The sequence below is a fragment of the Meriones unguiculatus genome, chromosome 10 (genome assembly GCF_030254825.1).
Source record: "Meriones unguiculatus strain TT.TT164.6M chromosome 10, Bangor_MerUng_6.1, whole genome shotgun sequence".
Taxonomy (NCBI): domain Eukaryota; kingdom Metazoa; phylum Chordata; class Mammalia; order Rodentia; family Muridae; genus Meriones; species Meriones unguiculatus.
This window is the reverse complement of record NC_083358.1, coordinates 42,300,775-42,317,330: the sequence shown is the minus strand read 5'-3', so window position 1 is coordinate 42,317,330 and position 16,556 is coordinate 42,300,775. Positions and strand designations below refer to the sequence as shown.

The 16,556-nt window shown below is 38.8% G+C and overlaps 1 protein-coding gene across 1 annotated transcript in view; it reads right to left on the bottom strand.

The window, feature by feature from the left end:
- Positions 1–16,443, bottom strand: part of Vps35 (VPS35 retromer complex component) — a 34,357-nt gene extending 17,914 nt beyond the window's left edge. Inside the window, exons 1-7 of the mRNA XM_021644687.2 lie at positions 16,314–16,443; positions 10,170–10,268; positions 7,614–7,710; positions 6,001–6,124; positions 3,319–3,501; positions 567–780; positions 25–108 (exon numbers count right to left, since the gene is read on the bottom strand). Of these exons, the coding sequence (XP_021500362.1) occupies positions 25–108; positions 567–780; positions 3,319–3,501; positions 6,001–6,124; positions 7,614–7,710; positions 10,170–10,268; positions 16,314–16,316 (804 nt within the window). The 5' untranslated portion in view covers positions 16,317–16,443. The remainder of the gene's footprint in view (positions 1–24; positions 109–566; positions 781–3,318; positions 3,502–6,000; positions 6,125–7,613; positions 7,711–10,169; positions 10,269–16,313) is intronic.
- Between the last annotated feature and the right edge of the window lie 113 nt (positions 16,444–16,556).

The window sequence follows — 16,556 nt, the reverse complement described above, 5'->3', positions numbered from 1 at the left end:
TAAGAAATTAATGTTCTTACTTACCTGAATAATACACTCCATGAGATACTCTTGAGCCAAAGCATCTCTACAATTCACAACTTGCTCCAAAATGCCTGTTAGAACAATCTAAAAATAGCAAAGAAAAAGAAAAAAAAAAACAAAAACAAAACATTAAGTTAAAAATCATTTTGAAAATCCCAAACTACTCCTCCAGCAATACACTGAACTTGAAAACCATATTCTATATTGCTCTCATCCACGTCAATGCTCAACCTTAAAAATTAACTTGTTATTAAATATGCAAACTGGTTATAGGTCCTTTGCTCTTTCTCACATATTTTAGGATCAGTTTTTTAGTTTATACAGAGGTGGATACGACTGGGACTGTACTGAATGTATAGTTCGAGTTCGAAAGATTGCTATCTTGACAATACTGAATCTCTAAACCACAACAGACTTTTATCTAGATAATTTTTAGTAAAAAAAAAAAAAGTTTAAAATATTTTCCAATTTAACAAAAATACATTTAAAATAAAATTTCAGTTTATATCTCACAATGTAAGAGAGTGAAAACAAAAAAGAACCTGTTTGTAACGCTCCACATTTACACCTTCCAACTGACTAAGGCGCACCAAATTTGTTCCCACTAAAATTCTCAGTTCTTGTCTCTCTCGTTCTCTTTTTTCTCTGTCTCGGCTATGTCCTTGATGCTGCATCCGCACCCAGAGCTTGTTCATTTCTGCAAAGTTGAGTAGTACAAAATCCATGGAATCACTGATATCACCAGTCGTGTCTTCGCTGCCAAGAGAAAGTTAGAAACATCTTTACACACAAGACAGGATCAATTTACTACTTTTCCATTCATTTCCTTCTTACTTCTACAAATACTCATGCTTCAAAGCGGCACTTTCAACCTCACTTCATTTGACTTAGTGTTAAATTTCAAGAACAGATGCTAGCATAAGAAAATAAATACTAGGGCAGAACATAGTACATTTCAAGGGGCAAATCACTTTGCACAGCCCCCTAGTCTGGGCTCAGTGGACTCGCCCTTTCACAAGCTCATCAATATACAAAAAGATGCACTCAATTTGGCAGCACATGCTAAACTTGAGACAGTACAGACACTAGCATGGTCCTTACAGTGGCAAGCAAATCTGGGAACACCCTGCATTTTTAAGGGAGCATCACAGGGCTTAAATGCTGCTGGCAGCTTATTGCTCTTCAGCTAAGCATTTCCTACATAGAATTCAAACATGAGTGGTGACACAAGTATCAGTGAAGAGGAGTCAATCTGGAAGGCACTGCACTCAATATGACTGCTTCCTAGCCCCCACCATAAAGAATTCAGTTACAGCTAAATATTTCCATAAAAGGTAACTGATTAAAAACAAAAATAAAAATAAATACAAAAGACCCCAAAAATTAACATTTGGGGTTTATTAATAACTGCCATTTTATTGTTGCATATTTTGGCTTCAAATGAAATATGAGCTTTGTGAAGAAAGACTTTATTTTTCTACATCTTCTAAGACAAGGAAGTTACTTTTTCAAATATTTTACTGACTGCCTAATGTTTAAAATTCAGTCAAATTATAATAAAGCAAAAATAGCAGCATCCCTTTGTATACTACTCAATATTTTCTTTGTTTTTCTTATGTTTGTATATACTTTTCTATACTTCTGTCTTTTTCTGTACTTTTGTTTTCTATACTTTTTTGTATACTACCAAATTTTTTTGGACTTTGTTGATAAACACTGTATTATTATTAGTAGTAGTAATAGTAGTAGTAGCAGTATTTAAAGTAAATGATCCTAGGCACGGTGACACTTGCCTGCAATATGGACATTTGGGATGCAAAGGTAGGAGGATTACATGATCAAGACAAATACGAGTTATACAGTGAGAACCTGTTTCAGAATGGAAAAGAATAGAGAGGGCTGGTGAGGTGGTTCAGAGGGCAGAGGTACATGTTGTACAAGCCTGGTGGTCTGAATTTGGTCCCCAGAACTCATGTAAAGGTACAAGGAAAGAACCAACTCCACAAAGTTATCCTCTGACCTCCATACATACACACCATGGAACACCCCCCCCGTCATCGCACACAAACATACACATAATAATGTACTTTTAAAAGGACTGATGCAGATAGTAAAAACTAGGATTTGTCTTAGAAATTTAAAAAACAGATAATTTTATGTAGGCATAAAATTACTATGTAATTCAAATGCTGATTTCTGAATCCCCATATCTAGTTGCAATCCTTGTTCTAACCACCTCCTGTCTTAATTTGTAAAAACACTGCTCTCCAAATGTCCTGATACGCCAAGCAAGCAGCTTACAGCCAATCGCTAAGCAAGAGAGAGAATAGGGCTGGACTTCCTGCCAGGCAGGGGAAGAAGAGTTGGAGGAGAAAGCAGGGGATTGAACCATGGGAGAGGGGGAAGTGAGATCAGGAGAGGAGCTGATGCAGGAAAGCTACAAAATTCAAGTATTTCTGGGAAGTATCCTGGGAGAAAGACAAATCAGCTTAGAGGATTAAGAATAAATTAATAGCTACTGGATCTTGTACTATGAAGCTTATTAAAATGATATAACAGAGTCTCAATTACTTGTGTAGTCACTGGGTTAAAAAAGAAACTAAGAAACAAGCACAACTTTATAAAAATTACCTTAACAATTTTAAATAAAAAGAAACTATTAGTTCTTCAATCTAGGGACACAAAAAGTTCGTCATACCTAACTGACCATTCTCCATTGCTGTGAGAAAAAAGTGTTATGGATGGTGTGTGTGTGGCATGGATTTTAATGCTAGATTGGGGGCCACAAAACAAATAGTGGTCTCTATAAATTATTTTTGTTTGTTTTTTTTACCCACTAGTTCACACCTTTAAGTCATACTTACAAAGATTATATACTGTAATGGGAAAATGTTATAAACTACATTAGATGCCTGTAATCACATCACTTGAAAGTCTGCACACAGGAGAGCTGCTGAAAATTCAAGGCCAGCCTGAGCTACATGGTGAGTACCAGCCAGGGAAGGATATACAGCAAAATCCTATCTCAGAACAAAATAAATATTAAATTTAAAAAAGCAGATTCTAATTCAAAAAATTTTTCCAAATATGTATTTGAATATGAGTACTTTTGCCTCATACTATACACCTGAATTAATTCTATATGTCAATGAAAGTCTAGACAGAAAATGCTACACGAAATTGAATGGGAAAATTACTGACATGCATATTCTTATTTCTGTATACTTTTCTACGATTTTAAGACATTTTATTATTTGGGGGGAAAAACACTACAACTAAACCAAGACTACTTACTCTGTTGGCTCTCCTTCATCAGGTAAGATGTTCCTGGTACACTGAAGAAGATAATTTCGAAGAAACAAACCCCTTAGTGGATGCTGCACACCACGGCACATTTCTACCAAATCTTTCAAAATATCTTTCCTAGACTGAGGAAATGACTTGACATATACGACTCCAACTGTGATCAATAGATAACTAGGATGTAAAAAAATACATGTGATTAAAGACACAATACATGAAAACTTTATTGTGTTCAAACACACTACACACATATTAAATAAAGCCAGAAACCATGTTGTCTTAAACAGTATTCTTTACAGGGAGAAAAATCATCTAACTTTAAATATAACTACAAAAAATACATGAGAGAAAAGTATCGCTGATGGATCCCTGTGATCAGTGCCCTCTCACCAATGAAGAATATCTTCCAAGATAGCTAGTTGATAACTGAAGCTTCAGCTAGCATGTGCCATTATTTTCCCTTACCCATACACATTTATAAGGTTTTTTTTGTTTGGTCTGGTTCTGTGTTGTTGTTTGGTTGGTTTTTTTGTTGTTGTTTTGTTTTTTCCGGTTCTCCGAGACAGGATTTCTCTGTGTAGCCTTGGCTGTCCTAGACTCACTTTGTAGACCAGGCTGGCCTCGAACTCACATAGAGATCCTCTTGCTTCTGCCTCCTGAGTGCTGGGATTAAAGGCGTGTGCCACCACACTCAGCTCACATTTAAAAGTTTATTAATTAGTCAAGCTGACTAGCCAGCCACAGTAAAGTAAGATGAGTGAAACTGAGGTAGTATTAGGCTATCTCAGCAGCACAATTGTTCCAACAAGCAAGATGGCTACTAAATGGCTAAAGGACTGCTCAACAAAAGCATGATTCACACCCCCAGTAGAACAATAAAAAGTTTTATCAGGCTACTTAGAATACTTATTACTTCTAGGATTTTCTTTTCAATATTCTTAGACTATGGTGACCACGGTTGTTTGTGGAAACTATTTTTTTTTTTTTTTATTCTCCCATACACACTCCTGCTCTTTCTCACTGTGGTAGCCCCTGCTGAGTTAGATACTTGCTATGTAAACCAGGCTGCCCCCAGCAATGCCTCTGCCTCCAAGCACTGGGGTTACAGGTATATACCATCTGTCTCTCTTTTATTCTTTTTTTTATTCTTTATTAATTACATTTTATTCACTTTGTATCCCCCTGTGGTTCCCTCCCTCCTCCCTTCCCAATCCCTCCCTTCCTCCACCCTCTGCATGCATGCCCCTCCCCAAGTCCACTGATAGGGGAGATCTTCTTTTCCTTCCTTCTGATCCTAGTCAATTAGGTCTCATCAGGAGTGGCTGCATTGTCTTTTTCTGTGGCCTGGTAATGCTGCTTCCCCCTCAGGGGGAGGTAATTAAAGAGCAGGCCAATCAATCCATGTCAGAGACAGTCCCTGTTCCTATTACAGTGGAACTCACTTGGACACTGAACTGCCATGGGCTACATCTGTGCAGGGGTCTTAGGTTATCTCCATGCATGGTCCTTGGTTGGAATAGCAGTCTCAGGAAAGACCCCTGTGCTCAGATTTTTTGGTTCTGTTGCTCTCCTTGTGGAGTTCCTGTCCTCTCCAGATCTTACTGTTTCCCACTTCTTTACTAAGATTCCCTGTACTCTGCCCAAAGGTTGCCCATAAGTCTCAGCATCTGCATTGATAGTCTGCAGGGCAGAGCCTTTCAGAGGTCCTCTGTGTCAGGCTCCTGACTTGTTCCCTCTTTTCTTCTTCTTCTGATGTCCAGCCTCTTTGCCTTGCTGGATAGGAATTGAGCATTTTAGCAAGAGTCCTCCCTCTTGATTAGTTTGTTTAGTTATACAGATTTTAGTAGGTTTATCCTATTTTATATGTCTATATGAGTGAGTATATACCGTGTGCATCTTTCTGCTTCTGGGATAGCTCACTCAGGATGATCTTTTCCAGATCCATTGTGTAGATATACCACAATTTGTGCATCCATTCCTCCACTGAGGGGCATCTGGGCTGTTTCCAGCTTCTGGCTATTACAAATAAGGCTGCTACAAACATGGTTGAGCAAATGTCCTTATTGTGTACTTGAGACTCTTTTGGGTATATGCCTAGGAGTAGTATAGCTGGACCTTGAGGAAGCACTATTCGTAGTTGTCTGAGAAAGCGCCAGATTGCTTTCCAGAGTGGTTGTACAAGTTTACATTCCCACCAGCAGTGGAGGAGGGTTCCCCTTTCTCCACAACCTCTCCAGCATGTGTTGTCTCTTGAGTTTTTGATCTTAGCCATTCTGATGGGTGTAAGGTGAAATCTTAGAGTCATTAGATTTGTATTTCCCTGATGGCTAATGAGGTTGAGCATTTCTTTAAGTGTTTCTCTGCCATTCGATATTCCTCTGTTGAGAATTCTCTGTTTAGCTCTGTCTCTCTTTTAAATAAAGTCAATGTTAGCTGGTTATGGTGCCTTGTGCCTGTGTGCCTAGCATTTGGGAGACTGAGCCAGGAGGATCCTGAACTCAAAGCAATGGGATGCTGTCTTAAAAATCAAAGAAGAGATTTAAAACAAAAAAAACATATCACATAAGGCAAGAAATGCAAAGATGAGTTTTAAACTAGCACTAACTGCTCATCAGATGAGACTTCATTATAACACAAAGCCTAGAAGGTGTGGATATAAAAGACGTTACTTACAGCCTTGGAATAATGTTTCCAGCGTACTGTACAAGTTCATAGAGATCTGCTACCTTTCTTCCTTTAGCAAATTCATCAGTCAAGTAGACCTCCAAGTAGTGCAGTTCATCAGAAATAGCCATATCTTTTCATTATGATTAAGGATTAAGAATAAAGTTAAATTAATGAAAACAACAACAAAAAAACACCCCCCAAAACCAAATTCTACAACTACCTCTTGGAATAATTAAAACTATCAGGCAGGGCTAATGACACAGCTCAGCAGTGCCAGCATTTACCTCTCAAGAGAAAAGTCTCGTATTTAATTTCCACCACTGCCAAAACAAAACAAAAAACGCACATATCTTTGGACTGCCAGGCATGGAGGCACATACCTAATCTCAGCTACTCACTAGGCTGCAGTTAGAGGATCATGAGTTCAAAATAAAACCCACTGATAAGCTATTTTACATTTAGGCTTCCAATGAGAATGAATGTTTAAAGGGAAGACAGAATTTTAGTTGGCTTTTATTACTTTAAAATGCAGATTTGCTGGCTGTAGAAATGGTTTAGCAGTTAAAAACACCTGCTACTCTTACAGAGGACTTGGGTTTGGTTCCCAATACCCACATGATGGTTCACAACCATCTCTATCTCCAGTTCCAGGGGATCTAATACCCTCTTTGACCACCCTGGGCACCTGCACACATATGATGCACAAACATACATACAGGCAAGTACTCATACACATAAAAATAAATTAAAATTTTTTTTCAAGCTAGTATAGTAAGTAGCACATGTCTGAAACCACCACTCAGGCAGGAGAATAGTGAGTTCAAAGCCAGCCTGAGCTACACTGTGATACATTGTTGAGGAGGGGGACAGAATTCCCAGCTCCTTGGGAGGCTGAAGACAGAGGATCAGCTGAACCTGAGAATTCAAGACCAGCCTAATCATCTTAAAGTGGGAGAGGGAGGGAGGCTGCCAGGCATGGTGGCATTCACCTGTCATCCCAGCACACTAGAGGCAATGCAAGAGGATCACTGTAAGTTAAAAGGCCAGGGAAGGCCACACAGTAAGATCTTGCCTCAAAAACAACAAAATTCCAGAAAACTGCTACTTAATATCCTCAAGACTTCAAAAATTAAGAGCAATCTATTTTGAGAAATTAGGCATATGGGTACGGATTTGGTTCAATTGGCTGGCAGACTGCCTAAAATTAAGGTCAAGAGCCAACACTGAAGAAAAAGGTGGCGGGAGCGGGGGTTGTGACTAGAAAAAAGGGGCACTCTGAAAGCAACCTTTCCTTTTCTCATTTAGAATACCTGCCTGGAGGAAGACTTTTGTCTAAAAAATAAAAGAACAATTGACTCCAGAGATTTTTAACAAAGGAGGAAAAAACAAAAGCCAGACATGATGCTTCACGCTTATAACATGCAATTAGGAGGTGGAGGCAGGAGAACTGTTCTGAGTTTGAGGTTAGCTGGGCTAAGAATATTCCAGTTCATAAAGAAAAAGAAAGAAGGAGGAGAAGAAGGAAGAAGAGAAGCATAAAGAAGAATAAGGAGAAGAGGAGGAATGAGAGGAGGAGAAGGAGGCAGTGGCACACTGGTTGCTCAACATTCAAAGGATACAAAGTTCATAGTAACTCTTTGGTGATAACATAGAAGTCCGGAGTTCTCCAAGCATATTAGAGGCGTGTTTCAGAGCATCCATCAGCTTGTTTTTGTCCTACAGAAACGACAAAACAAACAAACAAAACCCTGATGAGAATGCTTCATTTAACTAAAGATTTATTTTGGTTTATTTAGCCAAAATTACATAGTTTTAAGAGCCTACCGCACTTATTTTAGTTGAATAAAAAATCTACTTCACAAGTTTCTCCTTACTGAAAATTTAAATCCAAAAAAAAAAAAAAAAGAAAAGAAAGAAAAGCGTAATTTCTCACCAGGGCTCCAAACCTTGCAAGGCCTCCATAACTAAGACTATGTTTCATAGAGTAACTTCAAACTTCTCAACCTCTAGAAACTAGGAAACCTGTTCCAACAGTCCACATTTGACCTGCATTCAAGAGAGCAGGCATGCTAAGTTCCTTTAGCAAAATAACTATCCTAACAATAGCTTTGTCCCAGAACTTCATATGCCCCATTTCAATCATATAGACAATTTTTGAGACACTGTAAGAAACATTACTCATGCTCAAAAAGAGAAAGAAGCAAGGGAAAACCCATTTTCTATTCTAAGACATTGACGTTGACTATTAAGTTTTAGAAAATGTAAGAAACAGGGTTAGGGAGATAGCTCAGTGAACAAAGTGCTTCCTATGCAAAGGTCTAAATTTGGATCCTCACCACCTCAGGTAAAAAGCTGCAGTATAGCAGCACACATCTGTAATCCAAGCACTAAGGAGGAAGACACTTCTTAATAGGATTTAAGACCCTTTTTACAGTACTATGAACCTTAAGAACTCATGACTGGATCTGGTAAGCACACTTGTTCTTGTATAGGACCTGGATTTAGTTCCCAACACCTACATAGTAGCTTACAACCATCCATAACTCTAGTTTCAGGGGATCAAATGTTCTCTTCTTATCTCCACAAGCAAATAACTTACACAGGAACAAAACCCTGATGAGAATGCAAACAGATAACACCCGCACACATAAAATAATAAGCCTAAAATTAGGCTTATTAGTAAATAATTAGTAAATAATTCAGCTGAAAGGGCACAGGTTCTTGGGAGAAAACTACTACTACTGTTTTGCTAAACAGTAACAAACTGCCTTCTAAATGCTTATAATTATACTAACAGATTAGTACAGCGCTCAACTTTCATCAGTGAAACTTCCTTTAAAGAACTCAGATTAATACAGAAACTTACAACTGGTGAGAGCTCCACCCTGTCCCCAGGGCTCATGGAACGTCTCAGAAGAGGGTAAGAAGAATGTAGCAGCCAGAAGTTGGGAGGAATGCCGTGAAACATACCTATGAACCTGAAATGGCCCTGTACTCACTACAGCTATGGACAGCTGTGCAATACTGGACCTGTCACTCTTTCACCCCACAAGGGAAAGAGCTCATAGAGTTCCACTGCTCACTGAGAGCTATGAGCTTTTAATGGGTCCTGGGACAGAATATGTCATTTTCTTCAGTAGTATAGCCACTGATAAGCTGCCCATGTTCTGGGCTATAACCCCTCACTCATATGCATGCAAACCTACATAATTAAAGTTGGTGGGGAAAAAAAAAACACCACCAAAGTAGGAGGGAAAGAAGGGTTTCGGTGGGAAAGAAGGTAGGATGAAAGAGGGTAATGGAGCACAAAAAATAAAATTAAGTTCAGTATACATACACACACATTTAAAATTGAAATTTAATGAGATTGAGAGCAACTAAAGAAAACACCGACATTAACCTCTAGACACATGCACAAATAAACGACTATACCATACACATACATGGAAAACATAAGACACTTTACAAAGTATCATCATTATTCCATCAACTAGTTTAAAGTGCCTGCCTTTCTGGTTCAATTCTTTCAACTTTAACACACAGGGTATGAAGTACCTATGAAGATTATTTCTATCTTTAGACTATAAAAAACATACAAACAGGTATATGTGTAATTTTTGTTTTCGTGTTTTAAGGGTCCCACCTATAAAACAGAACTGGCTTCAAGTTCATGGTCCTCTTACTTTCACCTCCAAAAGTATTGACCATATGTACCTTTAAGTATAATTTTTAAGCTAGTTTCTAAAATAAAAGTACATATTCAAAAGTTTTCAGGATACTCAGGTGAAAAAAAAACATAGCTGAGTAATTCAAATTGAGGCATTCAAATCCATTCATTCATTAAATAGGTACTAAACACCCATTACATTAAGCTCTCCTCAAGTCTAAGGTATAAAACCAAAGAGGCTCAGATATGTGGATTAGAGCTAATATGCCAATTATAACTGAAAGATCTCTCCTTCTGAGTTTATAGACAGTCAATAGGAGGACATACAATTAGGAGAAAACAGATCTCTCCTCATAAGTATCTACAGTGCTAAACACAGATGAATTGGGACAGTTGCTGATGGTGATTGGAATGACCAAAAGCAGTGATGCTACATAATTATAGAACTGGAGGTGCTTGCTTAGGAATCCACAGTATACAATTATACCTCTCACATTTTCATTCTTACCAGGCATCTTTTCATCTGGAATGATTGAACCTTTACAGCCTGGATGGCTTCATCCAAGAGTTTTTCCTGCTCATCCTGGGGTGATTGCTGTGTTGTAGGCTGAAATAAAGATTTTAAAAGTACTTTCATTAGTCACTTTTTTTTTTCAATGCAGTTTATTCAGGAACCTTGAACAATCATCGGACCCTGGGGAAAGCCAGCCCACAGCTTAAATAGCCTCTGGGTAGCCAACCCAGGCGTGCCACGTGGGTAATGCAGATAGGTCTACATACATGTAAGCAAGCCAGATCCTCAGCCTTAGCCAAATGTGGAGTTGTTTGTGACAGAGAGCACTCACCATCGGGAAGGTGGAAGGCGGAAACCAGAAACCAGCTCCATCTTTAAGGCGTGGCATTACTTATAAGCACTTTCTCCTATCAAAATTTTTTTTCTATAGTTTTAGTCATAGTCCTTTTTCAAGACTTTCACATAAGGCTCATTCTAGCTCCACATATCAAACTAATTTGTCAATTTTTGACAAATATTGAACTGACTCAAATATTCTGGCCTCAGCCCAGCATAGTGATGCATGTTTTTAATCACAGCACTTGGGAAACAGAGGCAGGCACATCTGAGTTCAAGGCCACCCTGATATACATAGTGAGTAGCAGGACAGTGAGGGGTTCCTATTAAGATCCTGTCTAGAAATGACCAAAAAGACCAAAAAAATAAAAAAAATATGTGGAATCAAAGATATCTGTGGTAGTAGCTTATAGTGATGTTCTGCTAATACACTCTAAACCTAATTGGAACACAGCTGTAGAGCCAAGCTATTTCTTATAGTAATTCTAAGCAGAATCCAAAATTTTAAGAACTTCTCTTTCTCTCTCAAATATATCACCTACATTTTAGTCTACTTTTAAACCAAGAAATGAGTTTAAAAGATGGCTCCAGAGGTTAAGAACACTATCTGTTCTTTCAAAGGTCCTAAGTTCAATTCCCAGCAACCACATAGTAGCTCATAACCATCTACAGTAAGATCTGGTATTCTTCTGGAGTGCAGGCACACATGCAGGCAGAATTCTGTATAAATAATAAATAATAAATAAATGGAAAGAAAGAAAGGAAGGAAGGAAGGAAGGAATGAACAAATGAACGAAGAGAGGTCCTGTCTTTGGACCTGTTTAAAAAACAAAACAATCTAGAAATAAAATATCTGGAATTGTTAATAACTTATAATAAAAAATGGTAAAGACAGTTTCCTCAAATACCTACTATTTCAAATACAGCTAAAAAGAACAAAGTAAATCTACTCTTCCATGCCATCAGCAAAACTGTGCTTGCAAAATGAACTCATTCTCCCCATCAAGTTGAATTACTCCACACTTCATGTTTTCTAGCACCATGTTTACGTTACCACAGCATGCCTAACAATGTAATTAATCATGTTTGAGATCCAGTATACACAATGTACTTCAAAAATGTTCACTGCAGATTAGCTGATGCTACACCTTTCAGATCATACATTTGATTTAAAAAATAACTAGCCAGTAAATGGATATGCAGTTCAGTTTCCAATACCCCTGTTGAGTGACTTACAGCTGCCCAAAACTCCTGCTCTTTGTGATTCTTACACTTTTCTGGTCTCTGTGGACACCTTTACTCATGTGCACAATGCTCCCCACCTCAAGACATAAATGCAAATAAAAACTGATGTCTTAAAAATCCTGATCAGTGCTTCCAAGTTGAACTTGAGCTATTTGTAAACTCTGTTGTAGTTAGATGGGAAGAACCAAAGAGTGTGACTCTGTATGTGTGTGTGTGTGTGTGTGTGTGTGTGTGTGTGTGTGTGTACACACCAGGACATAGTAGCAGGTGGTTGTAATTGCAACACTAGGGATGTAAAGAAAGGAAGATCAGAAGTTCAGGGCTACCCTCAGCTGCAAAGTGAGTTCAAGGCTACTCTGGGCAACCCTGACACATGAAAAAAAACATTTCTCATTAAATTAGACTTTTTTTTTTTTTAAGCTTTATTTTGGTTTTGGTCCTCTTCTTTCTCTGTGTTTTACACTAGCTGGGCTGCCTGGAACTTGTAATCTTCAACCTCCTGGATGCTGAGATTGTGCACATGAGCCACCTAGTTTAAGTCTGAATCCTTAAGTGCTACTGTCCTCTTTACTTGGGAAAAAAAAAAAAAAATCACCTTATGTTACTATTTCTCCTATACAACTCTTCTTTAAAGTTAAGATCTTCGTTTCCTTTTAAGTTAATTTATAATTAAAATAAGTATTTTAATGAAAATCTGATTATGTACATGCATTCTAATTACATGCATGTGAATGCAGGGGCCTGTTGAGGCCAGAGGTGTTGGATTCCCAGGAGCTGAAGTTAGAGTTGGCTGTGAGCCATTCCAGTGTGTGGTTACTAAGAACTGAGCTCAGGTCTTCTACAGGAGCACTAAGCCCTCTTAACCGCTGGGCTATCATCAGCCCTTTATGATATTTGGTTGAAGGAAAACTCATTTTACTAGTTTATTTACAAAAACAGCATGGGTTAATGGCATTACTCATTACTCAGTTTTTTTTTTCTTTATCCAAAATTAAACCAAGACAAAGTTTTCAATCCAAAAGTAAACCAAGACAAAGTTTTAATTTTGGATAAAACATTGTATTTCAGAAGCGGATTTTACTGTTGTTTAATCTTAATGAAGTATTTTGATTTAGATATGAAACATGAAATTTTACCATCATGTTTATGTGTAAATACTCCTTTTCTATCAATATATAGAGGTACTTTTTAGTTAGAGTTAGAGTTGGCTGTGAGCCATTAGAGTTAGAGTTGGCTGTGAGCCATTCCAGTGTGTGGTTACTAAGAACTGAGCTCAGGTCTTCTACAGGAGCACTAAGCCCTCTTAACCACTGGGCTATCATCAGCCCTTTATGATATTTGGTTGAAGGAAAACTCATTTTACTAGTTTATTTACAAAAACAGCATGGGTTAATGGCATTACTCATTACTCAGTTTTTTTTTTTCTTTATCCAAAATTAAACCAAGACAAAGTTTTCAATCCAAAAGTAAACCAAGACAAAGTTTTAATTTTGGATAAAACATTGTATTTCAGAAGCGGATTTTACTGTTGTTTAATCTTAATGAAGTATTTTGATTTAGATATGAAACATGAAATTTTACCATCATGTTTATGTGTAAATACTCCTTTTCTATCAATATATAGAGGTACCTTTTCTATCAATATATAGAGGTACTTTTCCTCTCGTCAGTCTTAAAATTTTTAAAGGAAATGTATATAAAATAAACAAGTCAGTGATTTTTGTTACATTCCCTTTTGTTTCAAAATATTACCTTAAAAGAAAATTCTATAGTCATTAATTGTCAGTTTGCTCACCTTTTCTCCTCTAAATTTATGTATCTAGGTGATTTATCTGTTTAAGATATTTCATACCAATGGAGTCTTCCAACATGCATTTGTGCCAGACTTCTTTCATGTGATGTAGTGTTTTCTTGGCTTATTTATGTAATATTCATCTTTCAATACTGGAGACATTTTTATAGCTTAACAGTGAAAAAGTAAATGCTTGTAACTGCTGAGTAATCTCTCCAGTCCTAGAACAACTTCATAACAGATTTACCTACCACACACATAGTGCTGTACAGTAATCACCACTTTCCATCTCCAAAATATTTTCATCTTTCCAAATAGAAACTAAACCCACTGAAGTTAGCAACACTCCCATACACTCCAATGTTCCTCAGCTAAAGCAATTCTACTTTTTTCTCTAAGTTTTACTATCAGTACCTTGTATACATAGAATTACATAGCATTTTTTTTCTTTTCTGCTGGCTTATTTCATTTAGGGTTATGTTCAAGGGTCATCTGTATGAAAGCATGTGTCAGGATTTGTGCAATATTCCACCATATGTATGTTTGTATATGTATGTATGTATATTTACATATATACATTTATTGATTCACTCAATATGGATTGTTTCCAGCTTTGGCTACTGTGTGTAAATAACCTATAAAATAGACTATACGAGGTCACAAATTTTTGGTATAAAATAGAAAAATAAAATGGCATGCATGAAGTTCTGAATGCACAGCTCTTAGTAATAAACACTCCATAATGTTAGTTATTACTATATCCAGTTTGAAAGCAATTACCTCAGTTGGTTGTAGGAACCTATTTGTTGGTCAATTTTCTCACTTATAAATTGCAGATGTAATATGACAATACAACATAAAATGAAAAGTAGTCCCGTAAAGATACAGAATCATCATGTTGATGAAAATGGTATTTAAAACTGAAAAGAAAATTGAGACTAACAAGCAAAGAGGAACTTTAAAACAATTTGTGTTGGCGTTTGTGTCTAGCAGGCTGAAGGCCTTGGTTCAATCCCCAGGACTGAAGAAAGAAAAAGTAAACAAAGAACTCTACAGTTTGAATCCCATACACACACTAACTTAGCAATACCCCAGAAGTCCTATGATGGACCACACCATGAACATTAAACTGCAAAATTCTTTCTTCTCTCTGTGGAGAATTTCTGCCCATTCTCCACAAAATCTGTCTGTATTACCTCCAAAGTCATTCCCAAGCTCCTCACACAACTCTTTCCCATCATGACCCTAAAGTATTATATTACAGTATGTTTCAAAAGCACTTCTCCACCACATTTCTATCCAGTGTCTAGGACATTCATAAAGTAGAAAGTACAACAGATGTTTGACTCTGGATTTTTAGGAGTACAGTACCAATGAGATCAGCATTTGTTTTCAGATGCAAAAGTGAGACTTAAAGGCTGAATACCTATTCAGATCATAAAAAATACCCATGACAGAACTGATACCTAAGTTCCATTTTCCAATAAAATGTACAGGAAAAACTGTGCTTCAATCTGGTTCACCCAGCACATAAATGGAGTTTACAGTGTATCCTAAAATGCTTTATAACACTGTCAACCAGTTAAGTGTTGAAAAACAAATTCTAAAGTTAAACCACATCAGTCATGTACCAAATCACAATTGTACAAGTTCTGGGGGGAGGGGGAGAGAATCATCTTGTAAGGCAATATATTAAAGTAGTAGACATCAAAGATTTATCAAATGATTGTATCAAAAGCTCAGAATTTCAGCAAGCTGGAACCAAGGATGACCACGAACACCTAACAAGATCATCTCAAACCTCCACTCCAAAAAAATCAACAACAAAAAGATTTAATGTTGGCTTTTCTTAAAGCGGAGTATGTACCAAGGCATGTAAAATTCTCAATCCAAAAGAATGGATACTGAAATAATTAAAACGGACATAAGCATACCAACACATCCAAACATTATCTGTTTAGTGCAGGTTACATCAAATGCTATGATGCAGGTGATAACTTGCCCTGTGGAAAACAGGCAGGATTCGAATTTTGAGGAAGTTCACGTCTATACAGCTAGTGCCACAGCGCGACGTGCTACCATCGCAGAGAAACCCAAAGAAGAATGACTCCTTCCAGCCAAGGGAGCTAGAATCCTCAGTGAACAAATGCAAGAGGAAAAGTTGTCTCTTTTCTGATCGCTGAGCTCAGTCAAAGAAAGCGTGAGTCCTTCGGGAAACTCACGTGAGCAGGTCCTTAGAATTCGCTGACAGACACTGCAAGATGAAAGGGGTTTACGCGGCCTCGGACGGGCGCTGAAGGATATTCCTAACAGAGAAAAGGCGCGGGGGCCGCGAACACAGCTCAATACAAAGGTGGAAAGGCACCACCTGGGCGCGACCCAGCCTCAGCGCCAGCCCTGAAGCTCAGGCGTTCCTCACTGCCTCCACACAAACCTGGGGCTCCGACTCTCGGAGGCAGGGTGGCCATCCCACAGCGGGGCTGATGCAGGCCTCCACCGACAGCAGAACCTGCAGCCCGAGACACCCCTTAGAGGCGCCGCCTGGTCTCGGGGCAACGACCAAATCAGCGCCACCGCCCACCGCAGCCCACCGCAGCCCACTCGCGGCCTTCCCAGCCCGTGTCCTGTCCCGCAGGCCCAGCCCAGCAAGGGCCAGCCGCGACCGGAAGGCTGGGCCCCCGCTCTGCCCGCAGGGCTCCCGTCCGCCGCAGGAGAGCGAGGACCGCGACCGGGGCAACCCAAACCCACCGCTTCCCCTCACTCACCATGGCGACTCCGGGGACCCGCAAGCAGCAGCGCCTACTCCTCCGGAGCCGCCCGCCGTCAGGTGACGCGGCCTTCCGAGCCCCGCCCTCCCTAGCCCCGCCCTCGGCCGGGAGCGGCTTCTCGATTGGCCCACTTAAGGTCTCGCGTGGTTTGGGGAGAAAGGGCAGGCGGTGGCATGTGGTGGAAGGGAGGAGGCGAGGCGAACACTGCGCAGCAGCGGACTACGGACAGCCGGAAGGGAA